Raw genomic sequence first — 16,873 nt, forward strand, 5'->3', positions numbered from 1 at the left:
GCGGGCGCAGAGGCAAGGGACCCCAGAAGTCGGAGTCTGGCCCGCTCAGGCCCGCCTGGCGCTCGAGGGGGCCGGAGCGGGCGGAGAGCGAGGCGGCGGGAGGCGGCGGCGAGGGGAGCGGGTGGGCGGGGGTGCTGACGTCAGACCCGGGCCCGGGCGCCGGCGGCCGCTCCCCCGCCACTTCCTGGTGGCCGCGCTCGCAGCCGGGCCGGGCGGTGCGCCGCGCAGCCGGGCAGCCTCGCGCGCAGCCACCGGGGAGCGGGCGGGGGCCATGCGGCGGCCTTGAGCGCGCCGGGCCGGCGCCGAGGAGCGCGCGCGGCGGGCGAGCGGCCGAGCATGGAGCTGAGCCTGGAGAGCCTGGGGGGCCTGCACGGCGTGGCCCACGCGCAGGCGGGCGAGCTGCTGAGCCCGGGCCACGCGCGCTCGGCGGCGGCGCAGCACCGCGGCCTGGTGGCGCCCGGGCGCCCGGGCCTGGTGGCCGGCATGGCGAGCCTGCTGGACGGCGGCGGCGGCGGGGGCGCCGGGGGTGCGGGCGGCGCGGGCGGCGCGAGCGGCGGCGCCGACTTCCGCGGGGAGCTGGCGGGCCCGCTGCACCCGGCCATGGGCATGGCCTGCGAGGCGCCCGGCCTGGGCGGCACCTACACGACGCTCACGCCCCTGCAGCACCTGCCGCCGCTCGCCGCCGTGGCCGACAAGTTCCACCAGCATGCGGCGGCCGCGGCGGTGGCCGGGGCGCACGGCGGCCACCCCCACGCGCACCCGCACCCGGCGGCCGCGCCGCCCCCGCCGCCCCCGCCGCAGCGCCTGGCGGCCAGCGTGAGCGGCAGCTTCACCCTCATGCGCGACGAACGCGCGGCGCTCGCCTCCGTCGGCCACCTCTACGGGCCCTACGGCAAGGAGCTGCCCGCCATGGGGTCGCCGCTGTCGCCTCTGCCCAACGCGCTGCCGCCCGCGCTGCACGGCGCCCCGCAGCCCCCGCCGCCGCCGCCGCCGCCGCCGCTGGCCGCCTACGGCGCGCCGGGCCACCTGGCCGGGGACAAGCTGCTGCCGCCCGCCGCCTTCGAGCCTCACGCCGCGCTGCTGGGGCGCGCCGAGGACGCGCTGGCTCGCGGGCTGCCCGGAGGCGGCGGCGGCGGCGGCGGCGGCGGCGGCGCAGGCGGCGGGGGCGCGGCTGGGCTGCTGGCGCCGCTGGGCGGGCTGGCGGCCGCCGGGGCGCACGGGTCCCACGCAGGCGGCGGCGGCCCGGGCGCGGGGGGCGGCGGCCCCGGGGCGGGCGCGGCGGCGGAGGAGATCAACACCAAGGAGGTGGCGCAGCGCATCACCGCCGAGCTGAAGCGCTACAGCATCCCGCAGGCCATCTTCGCGCAGCGCATCCTGTGTCGCTCGCAGGGCACGCTCTCCGACCTGCTGCGCAACCCCAAGCCGTGGAGCAAGCTCAAGTCCGGGCGGGAGACCTTCCGCAGGATGTGGAAATGGCTGCAGGAGCCCGAATTCCAGCGCATGTCGGCGCTGCGCCTCGCAGGTAGGAGCGCGGCCCGGCCCGGGACTCCCCTGCGGGGGGCTGCAGTGTGGTCTGTGCCCCTGCCCGTTCGTGCGGCCGCCGAAAGGGAAGAGGGGACTGTGCCGCCTCCCCCCGCCCCCCCCCCAGCAGCCCGGGAACAGGGAGGGGTCCCTGGTCCCTTTCACACCTTGGGGAGGATCCCCCAAGCTGCCTGCGGGGTTTCTCATTGTGTGTGTGGTGGGTGCGGAGGTGGGGTGCCGAGCCCCAGCCGCGCCGCTGCTGTCGGCTGGGGGTGCCGCTCGCCGCCTCGCGAAAACCCCTGGCTGCGCCTCCAGCTGCAGGCGGAGGGTCGGGCCCGTGCGCCGGGCGCCCGCGCCGAGGAGGCCGGGCCGGGCCCGCGCTCAGCCCTCGGCCCCAGCGCGCGCTTCTTTGTAGCTCGGCCTCGGCGATCGATACCCCCCTCCCCCTCTCCGGCCGCTGGCAAAGGTCACCCGAGAACGGGCGGGGGAGGGGCGGCCCGGGGGACCCTCGCCCGCGCGGCCCGGAGGCCTTCACACCCCGGCCGGCCGCCTGCCCTGCGCGGTCGCTTCTGGCTCGGTGCGCGCCCCCCTGCCGGCCTTGCTTTTCCGTTTTGTTTCCCTCATTTCTGCGTCTGTCTGTCGGGGCAAACTGGCTTCTGTTTATTTTTCGCTTGCTCCTCGTTCTTTCTCCTCCTCTCCGCTGCTCTCTCTTTCTGTCCCTCTCGCTCACACTGACTCTCAGCCCCCCGCCCCCCTGGGGACCACACTCCCTCCTCCCTCCCAGCTGACAACAGCTGGGGCCACATCTGCCCCCAGCGAGGTGGCCTGGCCGGGACCCCTTCTCCTGTGTGTCTGTGGGGTGCAGGAGAGGCCCCGCCACTGTCTCGGGGAAGGGCCTGACCTGGGGGGGTCCTTCCCTGGCCGCAGGGGGAGGGGGCCGCCGCAGGGACAATAGCCGCCTCGGTCGGCGAGGGATCGATCGCTTCTCTGCGCACAGGGGCAAGTGGAGCTGGAGTGGGCTGGCTCTCAGACGAGGCGCCCCTGGAGCAGGGGAGCAGGGAGGAGGGGGCTGGGGAGAAGGGCGGAGGGCTGCCCGAGCCCCGGGGCTTCTGTTTGTCCCTCCCGGCCCCCAGGCCTACTGGACAACCCGGGGAGCCTGCACTGACACGTGGCCTCAGTTTCCCCCTGCTGCAGTCAGGTGTCTGAGCCTCCCACAGGCTTCTTAGAGTCCCCGCTTTGGGGCGTGAGAAGACAGTCTCCTTCATGACCCAGTGCGCGGGGAGGTCGTTGTGACCTGTTAGAAGCGGTGTTAGGGACCTAGACGGCATGGGCATGTGTGAGGCAAACCCTGCTGTGTCCTGCTTGGCGACCCACACGCAGGGACACGGGTGTGCTCACAGGGGACACAGGCGCGCCCTGCTGCGTGCAGCATAGGTGACAGCGGGTGGCAAAAAGCATGCCCTAAGGTGTCAGGTACTACGTGGGCTCGTGGAGACGGGTGGACGTGCGGCACTTGACACATGGGCCACACCGGCCACCTTGTAGCAGACACACCTCCTCCCCAGCACTGACAGCGCGGCCCCCAAAGACCACATACCACTCGCCACTCTCCTCCCCGCACCCCGTGTGATAAAGGGCCCATCATGTCCTTCCGGCGCGCATTTCGGCCGCCCCATCCCCAGCGGGGGGCCAGGGCGTCCCAGAGCCGCAGACCACGGCGCGAAGTCCCCCCCAGGGTCTGGGTGGGGGGACGCTGCTGCGGGCTGAGTGGCCCCGCTAGCCCTGGGGCCTTCCCTTCCGGCCGCCCCCGACAGCAGGCGGGGAGCAGCCGCCTCCCGCAGATTTCCCCTCTGGGGAAGCGAAAGTCGGACTCCAGGCTGCCCGGGTGCGCGGGGCCGAGCCTCGGGCAGGGCGCTCGGGTCCCGTGGGTGATGATGGGGGCCTGCGGGGCGTCCCCTGCTGCTCCCGCGCTGCCCACGCGGTGACCCCGCCAACCCGCCGGCTCCACCGCAACTCGGGCCGCGCCGGCCGCGTCTACACCACGGGGCTGGACCTGGGAGTTAGAGGTGGGCCGGCCCGGGGAGAGGGGTAATTAGGCGCCGGCCGAGAGGCCTTTAGTTCCGGTCGCTGCGCAAATGAAAAGCGGTTAAGTGGCGGCAAATCGTGGCGCTTACGGGGAGGCAGCGGGGCGCGTCCCCCTCCCAAACACTGCGCCCCGCACGCGCCGGCCCGGAGCGACTCCAGGGGCCCCGACCCGCTCCCCACGCCCCGCGCAAGGCCGACCCCGCGGGAGGACGCACCGCCCAGCCCTCGCTCTGCACCCGGCCTCCCGCCCGCCTCTCCCGGGGCTGCGCCCCCCCGGGTGACCGCCTGCGCTGGGCTCCAGGAGGGACGACACACGCAGAGACGGTCGGAGAGGCAGAGATAGGGAGAGACAGAGAGACAGAAACCGCCCAGGGGAGAAAAATCACCAGCCTGGAGAGACAGAAAGAGAAACAGAGACAAAGATAGTGAGAGAAAGAGAAACCAAAGCAGAAGCGGAGAAAAAGACAAAGGCGGGGGGAGGCGGAGAGGCAGAGAAGGGAAAAATACTGAAAAGCAGAGTGGAGAGCCCCCCAGGGCAGCTGAGGGGGTCCCCTTGGCCTGGGTGCCTCCCTGCCCACCCTCCTGACTCCCCCTCTCTCCTTCCCAGATCTGGAGCCCAGGGGGCAAGTGGCGGCCACTTCTTTGTTTCTGCAAAGCAGCAAAGGAATCTGGCTGGGTGGCCCTCAGGGCCCACCTCACTGCCCTATGCCGGCCTGCTCTGGGTGCCTCAGTTTACCCATCTGTAAAATGTGTGTGCACTGGGGGAGCCAGGTTCTGGGTCTGATATTCTGAGATTCTGGGGCCCGCTAGTCGCCCTGACCCTACTGCTCCCGGGGCCCCAGCTTCCCAGCCCGCGCAAGGGTTCTGGGCGCATGAGGCTCGGGAGCTTCCTCCTCTTAGAAGCCCCCCAGGCTCTAGTAATTGTGGGAGAGGGACTGGGGGCTGGGGGGAGGGGACTCTCGGCTGGGGCGGGCGGGGTGGTCGATGAATTCGAATTACCGTCTCTAATTCATCACCACTGCTGGTCGATAGCTTTGGCCTTCTTCAAATATTGTTTAAATTGCAACTCTGGAGGAAAAGTATGTTTTGTAACTGATCAGAAAAAATATATAAAATAAATATCAGACAGAGGCGATTGGAAGAAGGTCACTCTCCTTGCCTCACTTCTGCAAATCCCTGAGGGCTGGGAGTGGGGGCAGCGTGGGGGAAACTGAGGCAGGAAGGGACCCATTTCTGGAACCAAGTGGCTGATTGGGGCGGGGGCGCGCGGCCAGGACCGGGGGACGGGAGGGGACGGAAGGGATGGGAGAAGGCAAATCAGCGCCGCCACCCAGGCCTCGCGCATAGCAGACCAGGTGTGGGCGGAGTCTGACCAGGAAGGGACCCAGCCCTGAAGGTCCAGTGGTCCAACTGAGTCCTACTGGAAGGGGCGGCTGTGCAGCTTCCATAAGGACCCCCTCCAGGACCCTCCCCCCAGGACTCCTACACCTTCTGTGAAAAGCTCACCTTGAACCCCACGGGCTCCACATCTCTTTGAGACCGGGGCTCCCCCGCAGACTGGTGGGGTGAGGGCCTGAAGCTCAGTTTGCTCATCTGAGAAATGGACACAATAAGATGCTGCCTAAGAGGTGCTTCTTGAGGCTTTTTTATCAGCCGCCCCCTAGGGAGCCCCCCAGTGCATTTGCAGACCCCGCACCCCAGGCCACATTGCCTGATCGCCCCCATGCCCACTTCTTCTCATCTTCAGGGGGCCCCCATGGCAGCCTGTGATCTGGGAGATGTAGGAGAGTGGGCAGGGAGTGTGGGAGTGGTCTGCAGGGGACCCCCACAGGGGTGCATGGGGAGAGTCTGTCTGGGATTGTGAGCTCTGCAAGATGCCCAGGGTGACCCTGGGTCCCCCCCCAAACCAGGCCCTCCTTCCACAGCACAGGACTTGGCTGGGAGAGCCCCAGGAGCCTGCCCGGATTCAGTGATTCTGAGCCCCCACCATGCAGACTGAGAGGTAGAGGAGAGATGGGGAGGGGGCTGGCTGGGGTGCCTGAAGCCCTCCCCATCTCCTCGGCTCAGCCTCCAGGCATGAGACATGGAATCATCCAGAATGACCATTGAAGCTGGATGTAGTTACTGCGCCCACTTTACAGACCGGCAAGTCGAGGCAGAGAGAAAGAAAGGCAATTGCCAAGGCCACACACAGTTCGAGCTGCTTCCCCAGCAGTGAACGGGGCTGGGGAGGGGTCTGCAGCCCCTGGTCCGCTGAGCCTGGAGGGACTGAAAGCTTGTGACGCCTGGGCTCCCACCTCCTGCAGCGGGGGGGGGGGGGGGGGGGAACATTCCTGGCAGGTGGCCTGGAGGGGCAAAGCCTGGGAGAGGCTTCAGTGGACTGAGGCCCGGGCCCGCGGGTTGTCCCTCGAGGTCACGGCAAGTTCCATTTGATAAGCAGCTTGGATGCCCCTCGGGTGGGTGGACCGGGGGCGCACTTCTCCTTCAGGCTGCTCTGGGGTGACAGGGTCCTGATCCCGCATGAACCCCCCGGGGAGGGTGTGCGGGCGCCGGGTCCCAGCGTCCTTCCGTCCGGCAGCCACCGGGGTCCCTGCCTCTGGCCTCCTGACCACGCAGCCCTCGGGGCAAGCCTGCGCCTGGTCTCCAGGCCTCCCCGAGCCCCAGGCCCAGCCTGGCAAGACAGGGCAGTCACCCCACGTCACAGTTAAGCACAGAGACGACGGCAGAGTGAGGGCCCGGAGCCGGGTGTCGACGCCTTTCTTCTGAAGGCCCCTTAGCCCGAAATCCCAGATCTGGCCATAACTGCTCTCCCGTTCCTGTGCTTCTTCCCTATCAGCCATCACCACTCTAGTGTGAGTGATACACTGATACACTTCTGCTGCTGCTCCCTCCCCCTCCTCCCCCTCCTCCCCCTCCTCCCCTCCCCTCGCCCCTCCTCCCCCCTCCCCCCTCCTCCCCCTCAGGGGTCCCCGCTTGGCTTCCACCCCTGGCTCTCTCCAATGCTGGAGTGGGCTTGTTACCATCACTTGGGAGGTCAATGGCCTCTGCTTGGCATCCCGCCACGCCCGCCCCCTGCAGCCCCTGCATGCAGAGGAGGCTCCCTGCCTCAGGTGCGGGCGTGGATGCCCCGACCTCAGGCTCTGGAGCCTCGCGGACAAAGGCTGGTGGAGGGAAGCCCCGCGTCTGTCCGTAGCAGCAAGTCCAGCTTCACCGGAGAGCCCAAGCTGGTTTGAATCAAGTTTTTAATTAAATATGGCCCTTGATCAATAAGAAGGCAGCGCTGGTGGGGGAGGGGAGAGGCCAGGCCAGGGGCTGCCCAGGAGACCCACCGGACAGGGGTGGTTTGGGGTTCCTGTGGCCTCAGTTTCCCCTCTGCCAAATAGGTGTAGGCGCAGATGAGGCTGGGAAACCTAACCCTCCGGCCTGTGGACTCTTGCTGTGTGGACGGATGTGGGGAGTGGGGGCTCTGAGATCCAAGGGAGAGGTTCGCAGCAGACAGAAGCCGGGATGAGCCGAGTCCTGACCGGCACAGGCCTCCGAGGCAGGAGGCGCGCGCGGGAGACAGGCGAGTGAGTCGGCTGCGCACGCAGGTGTAGACATGCACATTCACAGAAAGACAAGCTGCCCAGACTCAGGAGCCCCATCTGGCTCCCAGCTCAGATTGGGCCTATTCGAGGCGGCACAGGGCAAGGGAGCTCTCTCTCCGAGACACCCGTGCTGGCCACTGGGAGTGACCCACGCGCCCCCAGCGCGTCCCTGTCGCCTCCAGACAGTGACTAAGTCTGCTCTACTCCCTGGTGGTTGGGGGTTGAGAGAGGGTCGCATCCGTCTACAGTGATGCTTCAGGGAGCGTGAATGGGGGACAGCAGGGGACCCCGCTTCTCCAAAAGCCCGGTGAGACCACAAGCGCCCAGGAGGCGTCAGGGCCTCAATTTCCCCCACCAGGTGAACACCCGCCCGCCTCCCCGCATTGCCTGGGAAGCCAGCCTCCATGTGTCGCGTTGGGCACATCTGTCCTTGGCGGGGCGTGGGGATCTCCTAAACAGAAGGGAGCCAGCAGTGAGCTCACCGTCTGCAGCCTGGGGGGATGTGGGCACCCAGACCGGACGTAAGGAGCCCGGGACCCCTGCATTGCACACATCCTAGGTCGGCCATGGCTGGGGAGCGCTGGGCTGTGCACTCCGGGCCTTGTGGGGGCAGCACTGGGGGCACGGGGGGGTGGGGGTGGGCTCCCTGGGGCTGGGGCAGGGGGGCTCCCTGGGGCAGGGGGGCTCCCTGGGGCAGGGGGGCTCCCTGGGGCTGGGGGGGCTCCCTGGGGCAGGGGGCTCCCTGGGGCTGGGGGGCACTCAGGGAAAGCCGGGGAGGGGGTGGCGTTGTCTCAGGCCTGACATGGACCAGTCGCCTCCCCCTGCGTGCTTCACCTGTTTCCTCAACCGCAGACTTGAATCCCAGCCCAGGGGGGGCGCACGAATAGGATAAAAACAACACTTCTGGGTGCGACCACAAACCCAGTGCTCTGACCCTCCACCCCCCTCTGCGCCGCCTTCTCAAAAATGCCGTATTACTATTTTCAGTAGTGGACGCATTTGCCTGGCTCCTGATTTATACGGGACAAGAGGCATCTTCCATTCCCCCTTCTGCAAACCGGCTTCTTTCTCCTTCCAGAGAGGTTACACCCAATCCTGCTGCTACAAGTGCTCATTCTTATGTTCCTTTTCCTCTTTAAACCACACGCGCACACACACACGCACACACGCGCGCGCACACACACTGGAAAGTCGGGTTCTGTCTTGCTTCTGCCCCCATGACATCCAGAACATTCCATATCAGGAAAGAGAGTGGTCATTTTTCTGACTGCGTCCTATTGTCTGGTCAGTCCCCTTTCTCTGGCCTCCTCGCCCGGGGACAGTCAGGCTGGTCCAGGTGGTTGGCGGTCACCCAACCGCGCGGGGCGCCGGTGAAACCATGGAGTCAGGACGGTGCCGTGTGGGCTGATGTGTTGATTAGTCTCCTAATCGCTGAAGCGCTGGGTCTCGCCCCACCCCCCCTTCTGGGTTGGCGTCTCTCTCCTTTTTCTTATCAGTGGTTCCTTTCCCGTCATCTTTTTCAAATCCATTTCCAACCGCTGCGCCACGACTTCTTCGTGTTTTCAAAATGAAAAGCTCCATGAGGTTGGTGTGTGCGCACAACCCGCCCCGCATGAGGCTGCGGGATGGGGACGGGAGAGTCCCCAGGGCTGAAGGTCACAGGGCAGCTGCCCCAGGCACCCCAGTTCCCCGACCCCAGGCAGTGGGGCCTGCTCCAGATGGGGCCCCAGAGGGCGGCCCAGAGGGCCTGATAAGTCTTTGAAAGGTTCAGACTTAATTTGAAAATGTGCCCATTAAAATCCCATCTGGGGGGAGCGGCGGGGAGGGAGGGAGGCGAGGCCTCTACGGAAGGCTGGGCGCTGGCCAAGGTGTGTTCAGAGGCCTGGAGGGGAGGGGAGCCTGGGCAGACGGGGGAGGGGAAGGGGAGTCGGGGCGGAGAGTGCGGCCGCGGAGGCCTCTGAGGGTCCTGGCTCAGCCCCTTGCTGGCTCCCTCAGGGGTGGGGTGCAGATAAGAAGGGTCGCGTCCGTGTTCCAGGCCCCCTCAGGGACTCGCTGTGTGACCTTGGGCAAGTCATCCACCATCTCTGGGCTGGGAGGCCACGGTGGGGGGGGGGCACCAAGGCAGCTGGTGGCTGGGCCGGGACGCGTTGCCAAGGAAACGGGTCGTCATCCCAGCCGGAGACCAGGCTCCGTATTGAATTGTCTGCTCCGCGAAGCCTGAGCTGAGCGCAGGAGGTGCCGGAGGGGAGCGGAGCGGGCAGTGGGCTCCAGCTCCGCTCCACACCCCCACCCTGCGCCCCGGTGGACAGGCGGTGGGGGGTGCAGGGCAGGGGAGGGGGCAGTGGGCTCCAGCTCCGCTCCACACCCCCACCCTGCGCCCCGGTGGACAGGCGGTGCAGTGCAGACACGTGGCGCAGGGGAGGGAGCACTGAGCGGCTGAGCTGTGCACAGACGGACACGGAGGGGCGGGGGGGGGGGTGCAGGTGCCCCCTGTGCTGGGTTCCGGAGCCACCATCCTCTCCCGTCCAGCCCAGCCCTTCAGGTGCTGCTCTGGCTCGGTTTCTCTTCTTGGCTTCACTGAACACCCCCTCTTCCCATCCAAGAGCACCCTGCCCACCCAGCTCCATCCCCCTGCACCAGGGAGGCCCCCTAGAACCCAGCTGGGCTCACATCTCCCCCCACAGCCACGTCCATCCCTCCCGCTCAGAGCCAGCGCCCTGTTCTGGACCAGGTCAGCCCCGGCTTTCCGGTATGCACTGGGGTTACTCGAAAGACGCGTCTTCCGAGGGAGGATGAGGGAGGCGTCCCCACGGGGAGGCTGTCCCCGGCAGCACCGGGCGCACAGTGGCTGCTTGACGACCCTGTGAGGCGGGCAGGCGGGGAGGAAAGGGGCCAGGGTCTCACACTCGCGCAGAGCCTGCTGCATAGTCCCTCCTGAGCGCAGAGGGACTGCTCCTGCCACCAACTGAGGACATCACGATCACAGTCGCTGCGCTCACTCCATAAACCAGGACACCCATGTCCACAGAGTGTTCAAGGCCACTGGCCGCATGGAGCCGAGCGAGGCCTGCTGTCCCCACTGGCTGGGCCTGGCCGCCCGGACTGGGCAGGCAGACAGGGGCCGGCCTGAGCCTCTGCGTGGTCCCCGGGCTGGGTCCCAGCCACTAGGACAGAGTGAGGTTCCCCGGGTGCCATCTCATTTGCTGCCGCCCAGCCACGTCACATGGCCCCCCCCCCCCCCGGTCTTTCACTCTGCACCCTCCTTGCATGCACACCGTGTCCCCTACACCCCCATGGCCGTGACCTGCCGCAAGCAACTGTCACGCTGATGTCTGTCATCCCCTGGGTGTTCCTTGAGGCCCACTGACCCAGCCACGCTGTCTGGGACTCGCCCCCCCACCCCTCCAGATACCCGAACCACCGCCCACATCCCTGCCTGTCACTCTGATGGCTCTCGCTAAGGTCAAGGGTGTCCCGGTCACTCACGCGCCCCCCCCCACTGTGGTCTGATTGTGTACGGACACCCCCTAACTGTAGCAAAGCACACCACGCTACCAAGAGCCCACCCACCGTGCCTCGGCCACACATAGCCCTCCCCCCAGCCAGGAATTGTGGGAGCCCCCCCATGGGGCACCCCCAACAGGATGTGGGGGGTAGACGGGTGCGTGCGTGGTCAGGGATGGCTCAGGACACCCACTGTGCCCCACTCACCCACACCCCACCGGGGCTCTGGGGGGGGCGGGGGAAGGGGAGAAGGGGAAGGGAAGAGGGGGAGAAGGGAGAGGGAGGAAGGGATCTGGGAGGGGGGAGGAGGGAGAGGAGGGGGAGGGGGGAGAGGAACAGTGTAGGTATCAGAAGATGACGAGGGTGATCCCTGCTCCTTCCCCCGTAGACCCTCCTCTCTCCCATCCACTGAGGGGTGACTGAGTCCGGGGCCCCAGGTGCCCCTCCCTGACCCCAGCACAGCTGAGGGTGCCCCGGGGGGGGGCCCACTGGCCCCCCAGGGCAGCAGCTGGCCGCTTCTCCCTGGGCAGAGTGCTCAGGTCTGGGCTGAGCCCCTCCCTGCCCCCCCACTCACACGGAGGGTCACAAGGGGCGTCAGTCCTTGGACGAACACACCCGGCCGGCTGTCCCCCCTCCCTGTGGACCTACTCTGTGCTGGGGAACAGAGGGGACTCGGGGAGCACACCGGGTTCGGCTGGGGGTGAAGAGAGGGGTTTCCGAGAAGGGTCAGTGCTGCTGGGGTCCCTGACGGATGTGTAGGAGTGCTCTGGCTGGGGCAGCCCAACTCCCTCCCCCTCAGCTCAGTTTCTCCACCCCTACCCTCTCCTGGAAGATTTCAGGAGAGGTCAGACTGACCTGGGGGGGGATCTTCATGGCCATGTAATAAGAGGAGCCCAGAGGGGCGCCTGGGTGGCTTAGTCGGTTAAGCGTCCGACTTTCGCTTAGGTCATGATCTCGCGGTTCGTGGGTTCGAGCCCCGCGTCGGGCTCTGTGCTGACTGCCAGCTCAGAGCCTGGAGCCTGTTTCAGTCTGTGACTCCCTCTCTCTCTGACCCTCCCCTGCTCACGCTGTCTCTCTCTCTCCTAGAAATGAATAAAACATTAAAAAATTAAAAAAAAAAAAGAGGAGCCCAGAGCGGCTCCTCCCTGGGACCCCCAGATGGGAGCCGGGAACCTCTTCTCAGCCCCACCATGGTAGTCAAGCTTTTCTGGCTACATCTCTTCCCATGGCCGGGCAAGGCAGAAAGAAGAAACTAGGCAGAGGGCCGACAGGACACGTGCGACGATGCGGGGTTTGAGTGCCCTCCTGGCCGAGGGAGGGGCCCCAGCAGGTGTGCTCTGCTGACCCCACACCTCCTGGCACGGCGGGAGGCAGGCAGAAGTCCCAGGGGGTGTGAAATGTGAGGCCCCCCTGGTTCAGCCTCCTTTGCTCCTGGGCTCCAAACAGCACCAGACCTTCTAAGATCAGAGCATCTCAAATCAGTGTTCTTAGTGTCGGTTTCTCAGTCCCTGGAATCACGGAGAGCTGACCCAAACCCGCATCTGAGGGGCCGTGGATACAGTGGGCGAATCACTGTAACGCTACGGACAAGTGAAGAAAAGCAAAGGGTGGGCAGTGGAGGAGATGAGAAGAGAGAGGTAACAGGGTGGGGGAGGGGAGGGGCTGAGCGAGAGGGGGAGACAGCAGCTGTGCCCTGAAAACTGTTGGAAGGAGGAGCCTGAGACGGTCAGGGGACTGGGCTGCCCAGGGTCCCGGGGCAAGTCTGCTGGCCCGGCCCCCAGCCACGCCCCCTTCTTCCTCGTGACCACGGCTCGTGGGGAGGGTCTGTGTCTGGGGCCACTCCCTGTCCCCCCACTGCAGGCGGGGAGCCCCTGGTGCCGGCTGCATATGAGGTGGCCCTTGTGACGGGCTCGGGAGATTGGAGGAGGTGAGGGTGCGGGCAGAGCCGACAGGAGGCGGGAGGGACGCGCGGCCACAGAAGGAAAAGTGAGGTGGCTGTGGACGCAGGAGGGGTCCTGACAGGTGGCGCGAAGGAGCTGCTGCAGGTGGAGGGGAGGGTGGTGACGTGATGGAGGGGGAGGTGATGGAGCCGGGAGGGGTGCAGTGGGGGGGCCGATGGGGGAGGTCATGGTAGGGGAGGGGATGTTGGCGGAAGGCATGCAGGTGAAGGAGGAGGTGATGGGGGAGGAGGTGATGGAGGTGAAAGCCCCGTGGCGGTCCCCAGTCCCCAGTGGGTCACCGTGGGAGAGGTGGCCATAGCAGCGGCATCGCAGTAGGAGGCTGGCGGCTGGCTCGGTGGGTTAGCCCCGGCTTCTCCCCGCGGCTCCCTCCCCAGCCCCCCTCCCCTGGGGCAGCCCTTCTCTCCGAGCCTGTAAATACCCTCAGCCTCTGGGGGTCACCCTCCTCTGGGGGTGCCCAGGCCGCACGAGGACTGAGTGCCCTTTGGGGCTGGGGGGGTGACCCCGGGCCTCCGGCAGGGTGCTGACAGGGCAGGTGGCAGTGGTGGCGGGCGCACTGCTGGGGGGGCCGGCTGCCCCCCCCACCCCCCACCCCCCGCCTGCACTCGCACCTCCAAGTTTCTGGGCTGGGCTTGGGGGCCACGGGGAGGGAAGGGGGGAGGGACGCCGGACAAAAGCTGCTCCTGGTAAACAGCTCTGACTGGAGCCCAGATCGATTGGGGCCGTGAGGAGCTGTAATTAGATTGAACACTGGGAAGGGGGGAGAGGGGAGCCTCTTTTTGCTGTGATCGACAAAACGGGAAGTTTTTTCATGACTCTGCTTGGCCCGGCCCCTCCCCCAGCCCCTGCCTCTAGGGACCCAATTAGGCGCTTGATTGGAGAAAGGGGAAGCAGGTGAGAGAGAGGCAGGCTGCCCTCCCCCCCACCCCCATTCTGGGCTGGTCCACCCTGGCTCCTGCCCTGCCCCTGCTGGGCCTTGCTGGGCCACCTGGGGCAAGTGGCTTGCCTTCTCTGAATAAATAAGGAGAATAATACCTTACGGAATGACGATAAGGAGGAAAGGATAGGACACGTGTAAGGCTCCTGGCACGTAATGAGCCTGCTTGCTGAGGTCCGCTTTGCGCCCAGTGTGCGTCTGGAGTTCAAGAGAGTCGCATCCTCTACCAGCTGAGCAGCCAGGCCCCCTCTGTGAGCTTTCTGAGGAGCATTTGCATCTCTCTCCCTTCTGTGAATGTGTGATGAGTTTGTGAGTAAACTGCTAAGTGGATAATTAATGAATTGAAGATTCCAGCAGGTGGGCAAGAAGGGCCTCTTTTGAAATGTAAGGGCCTGAGGCTGAGTTCTGACTCTTAGCCTGAACTTGATGCCAGAGACCCAGCTTTCTCTTTGAAAGAATGGAGGACCTGGCCCCTGCCTTGACCCTCACAGGGTGGCCAAGTTCCAAGGAGCTGGGACTGTTCCTTGAACACCCTTCCAGCTCTTCATTATGCAGACAAGATAGGAACATATGTTCTCGCTCTTGTCTTCTATACACAACGGGCTGCCTGGTGCCTGTTTACCTGCCCTCACCGTCTCTCCATACCCACACCACACCCTTTCCCTCTGCTAGCTTCTCAGTACAGCTACAGATACAGTCTTTTGCCTAAATCAACATTCAGCTTTACATTATTGTGATTTCTGTGAATATCGTCCACAGCTGAGCCACATAGAGTACTAGGATTGCATTTCCTTTCTTGTACAACTGTTTGTTTTTCCAGGAGTTAGTAGTTGCCAATCATGAGTTCTTCCCACATCCCCAACAAAATGCAAACCAACTCAATAGGATTTTCTACACATATTAGGTTATGTTCACTTTCCACTTCCCTGGGTGCTGGATGGGGTTGCCCTCCATGTCCTGGGTGTCTTTGTTCCACAGTCTTCTAGGCTCTCCCCTCATCTTCTGGGGGACCCTCTCCTTTTCCTGTCGGTTGAATCACATTTTCCTTTTTAAGGAAAAAATATTTAACATTTACTTATTTTTGAGAGAGTGAGCAGGGGATGGGGCAGAGAGGGAGGGGGACAGAGGAGCCAGAGCAGGCTCCAGCCGACAGCACAAAGCCCCAGGTGTGAACTGTGAGATCCTGACCGGAGCCAAGTCCGGAGCTTAACCGCTTAAACGACTGAGCCACCCAGGCGCCCTCACACTTTCCTTCTTTAATTTACCTCCTCATTTTGGCGAGACTCCTCCTCCAGGAGCTTTCTGAGAAAGAGTGCACAGAAGTCAACTTTCAGAGACTTTGACTATGTCTTCATTCTACCCTCCTGTTTGGTGTTCAGCTGGGCATACAATTCCAGCTGAAGACAATTTCCCTCCGAATTTTGAAGGCATTGCTTCACCGTCTCCTAGGTTTTGAGAAGCCCCAAACCACTCCGACTCGCTCCCTTCCGTGATGTCAGGATTTCCTCTTTGGGAGCTTTTACTGTCTTCTCTTTGTTCCGAGCCTCAGAAATTTCACAAGGATGAGCCTCGGGAGTATCTTTTCTCATCCATTGAGCTGAGAACTTCATGGGCTCTTTTATTTTTTTTAATGTTTTTTTTTTTAATTTCTGAGAGAGAGAGAGACAGCGTGAGCAGGGGAGGGTCAGAAAGAGAGGGAGACACAGAATCCAAAACAGGCCCGAGGCTCTGAGCTGTCAGCACAGAGCCGATGTGGGGCTCGAACCCACGAACCGTGAGATCATGACCTGAGCAAAGTCGGATGCTCAACCGACTGAGCCACCCAGGCGCCCCTCACAGGCTCTTTTAACCAGGACTCACTCACATGTGCTTCAATGTGGATTTTTTGTTCACTATTTACTTGGGAATCTCTTCCTCTGGGACTGTGTCCTGATCAGACAACAGGCCCGCGCAGTTCACCCTCCTTTCCGGTCATCCTTTTCCCACTTCCCATCTCGGCATCTGCGTTCTTCTACTTCCAGAGATACCAGAGATGCGCGCTTCGAACACTGCGCTCCAGTCCTCGCGCTGATCTTATTCCAGCGCTTCTGTATTAAATTCTAAGAGCACCGTCTTCCCTTCTCGTTGTCCTTTTTATTGAACAGCATCCTGTTCTCGTTGCATGGATACAGTCCTGTGGCCTCACCCCCGAGAGCATCGCCAGCGCCCCTCCTGGTTTTCTCACTCATCCGACCCCCTCTCTCTCATCAGAAGCTTTTCTAAGCTGTCCAGCAATCTCCAAACCTCACCCTCACTTAATCATAAAACCTGCAACAGCCCATTAGAAGCGCTGTGCATTTCAGGTCAGAGGGAGAGAGGGAGGGGAGAGGTGTGAATGAGCCAGGCACAGGGAACATTTATTTATTTTTGCAGCCGTGTGTGGACATTGATCCGGCAGGCCATCTGGTTCAGACTGTTCCGGAACCAAAAAAAAAAAGCCAGTTTGACGCGTGGTCCCAGCAGGCCGCCAGCGATAGCCTGCAGGGGTAGCCTGCGCCCGGTGCGGACACTTACCGAGGTGACAGGTGACAGTTGCAGGGGTGAGGGAAGCAGGCTGGGTGGCTCTCCACGTCCCGCAGCCCCTGACTGGTATGTGGCTGCGAAACTGAGATTCGGACCTCTGTGCTGCGGCTCCTGGAGGGAGGGAGCGATCGCGGCCGATGTGCTCTGCCCTGCTCTGCCCTTCCACGCACTGGCCCCGCCGCGTGGAGGGGAGGGTCCACTTTGGAGCTCGGGCTCTGAGTCCTGCTCCACCACCCCCTTTGCGCGCAACCACCAGCCACGGGCATGGGCAGCCTCCCGCAGCCTTCTCCCTGCTCTGAACTGGGGGTGGGGGGTGGGGGGTGTCCGGCCTGCATACCTGCCCCCCCCCACTGGTCCTCCCTGCCCCAGAGGATCCCGAGGCCACTTGAGGGAGGCCGAGTCTGGGCCTCAGCGACTCCTGGCAGAGGGGGTGCTTAGGTATCAGCGTCAGCCTGGTGACCCAGGGTCCCTAGGCTGCCCGGGGAGGGAGGGGGGCACAGACTGTTCCCTCCCATCTGAGGCCTGATGCCCCATCATTCCCGGGGAGGTCATCGGCGATTGTGACACACGCGGGAGGACCTAGTCAGTAAGGCTTCTTCCACCCAGTCTACACTGAGCCACAGCTCACCTGTGGTCTTTTCAGTTTTCAGGTCGTTTCCCCCACTGGCTGTGCTCTCCGGGCGGGGTGTGGGGTCCAAGCCCTGCCCCCCCCCCCCCCC

At 64.5% G+C, this 16,873-nt stretch overlaps 1 protein-coding gene across 1 annotated transcript in view; it reads left to right on the forward strand.

The window, feature by feature from the left end:
- The first annotated feature begins 336 nt into the window (after window positions 1-336).
- Window positions 337-16,873, forward strand: part of ONECUT3 (one cut homeobox 3) — a 17,298-nt gene continuing 761 nt past the window's right edge. Inside the window, exon 1 of the mRNA XM_039248148.1 lies at window positions 337-1,522. Within this exon, the coding sequence (XP_039104079.1) occupies window positions 337-1,522 (1,186 nt within the window). The remainder of the gene's footprint in view (window positions 1,523-16,873) is intronic.

The sequence above is a fragment of the Hyaena hyaena genome, unplaced genomic scaffold (genome assembly GCF_003009895.1).
Source record: "Hyaena hyaena isolate Hyena2069 unplaced genomic scaffold, ASM300989v1 scaffold_302, whole genome shotgun sequence".
In the NCBI taxonomy this organism is placed as follows: Eukaryota; Metazoa; Chordata; class Mammalia; order Carnivora; family Hyaenidae; genus Hyaena; species Hyaena hyaena.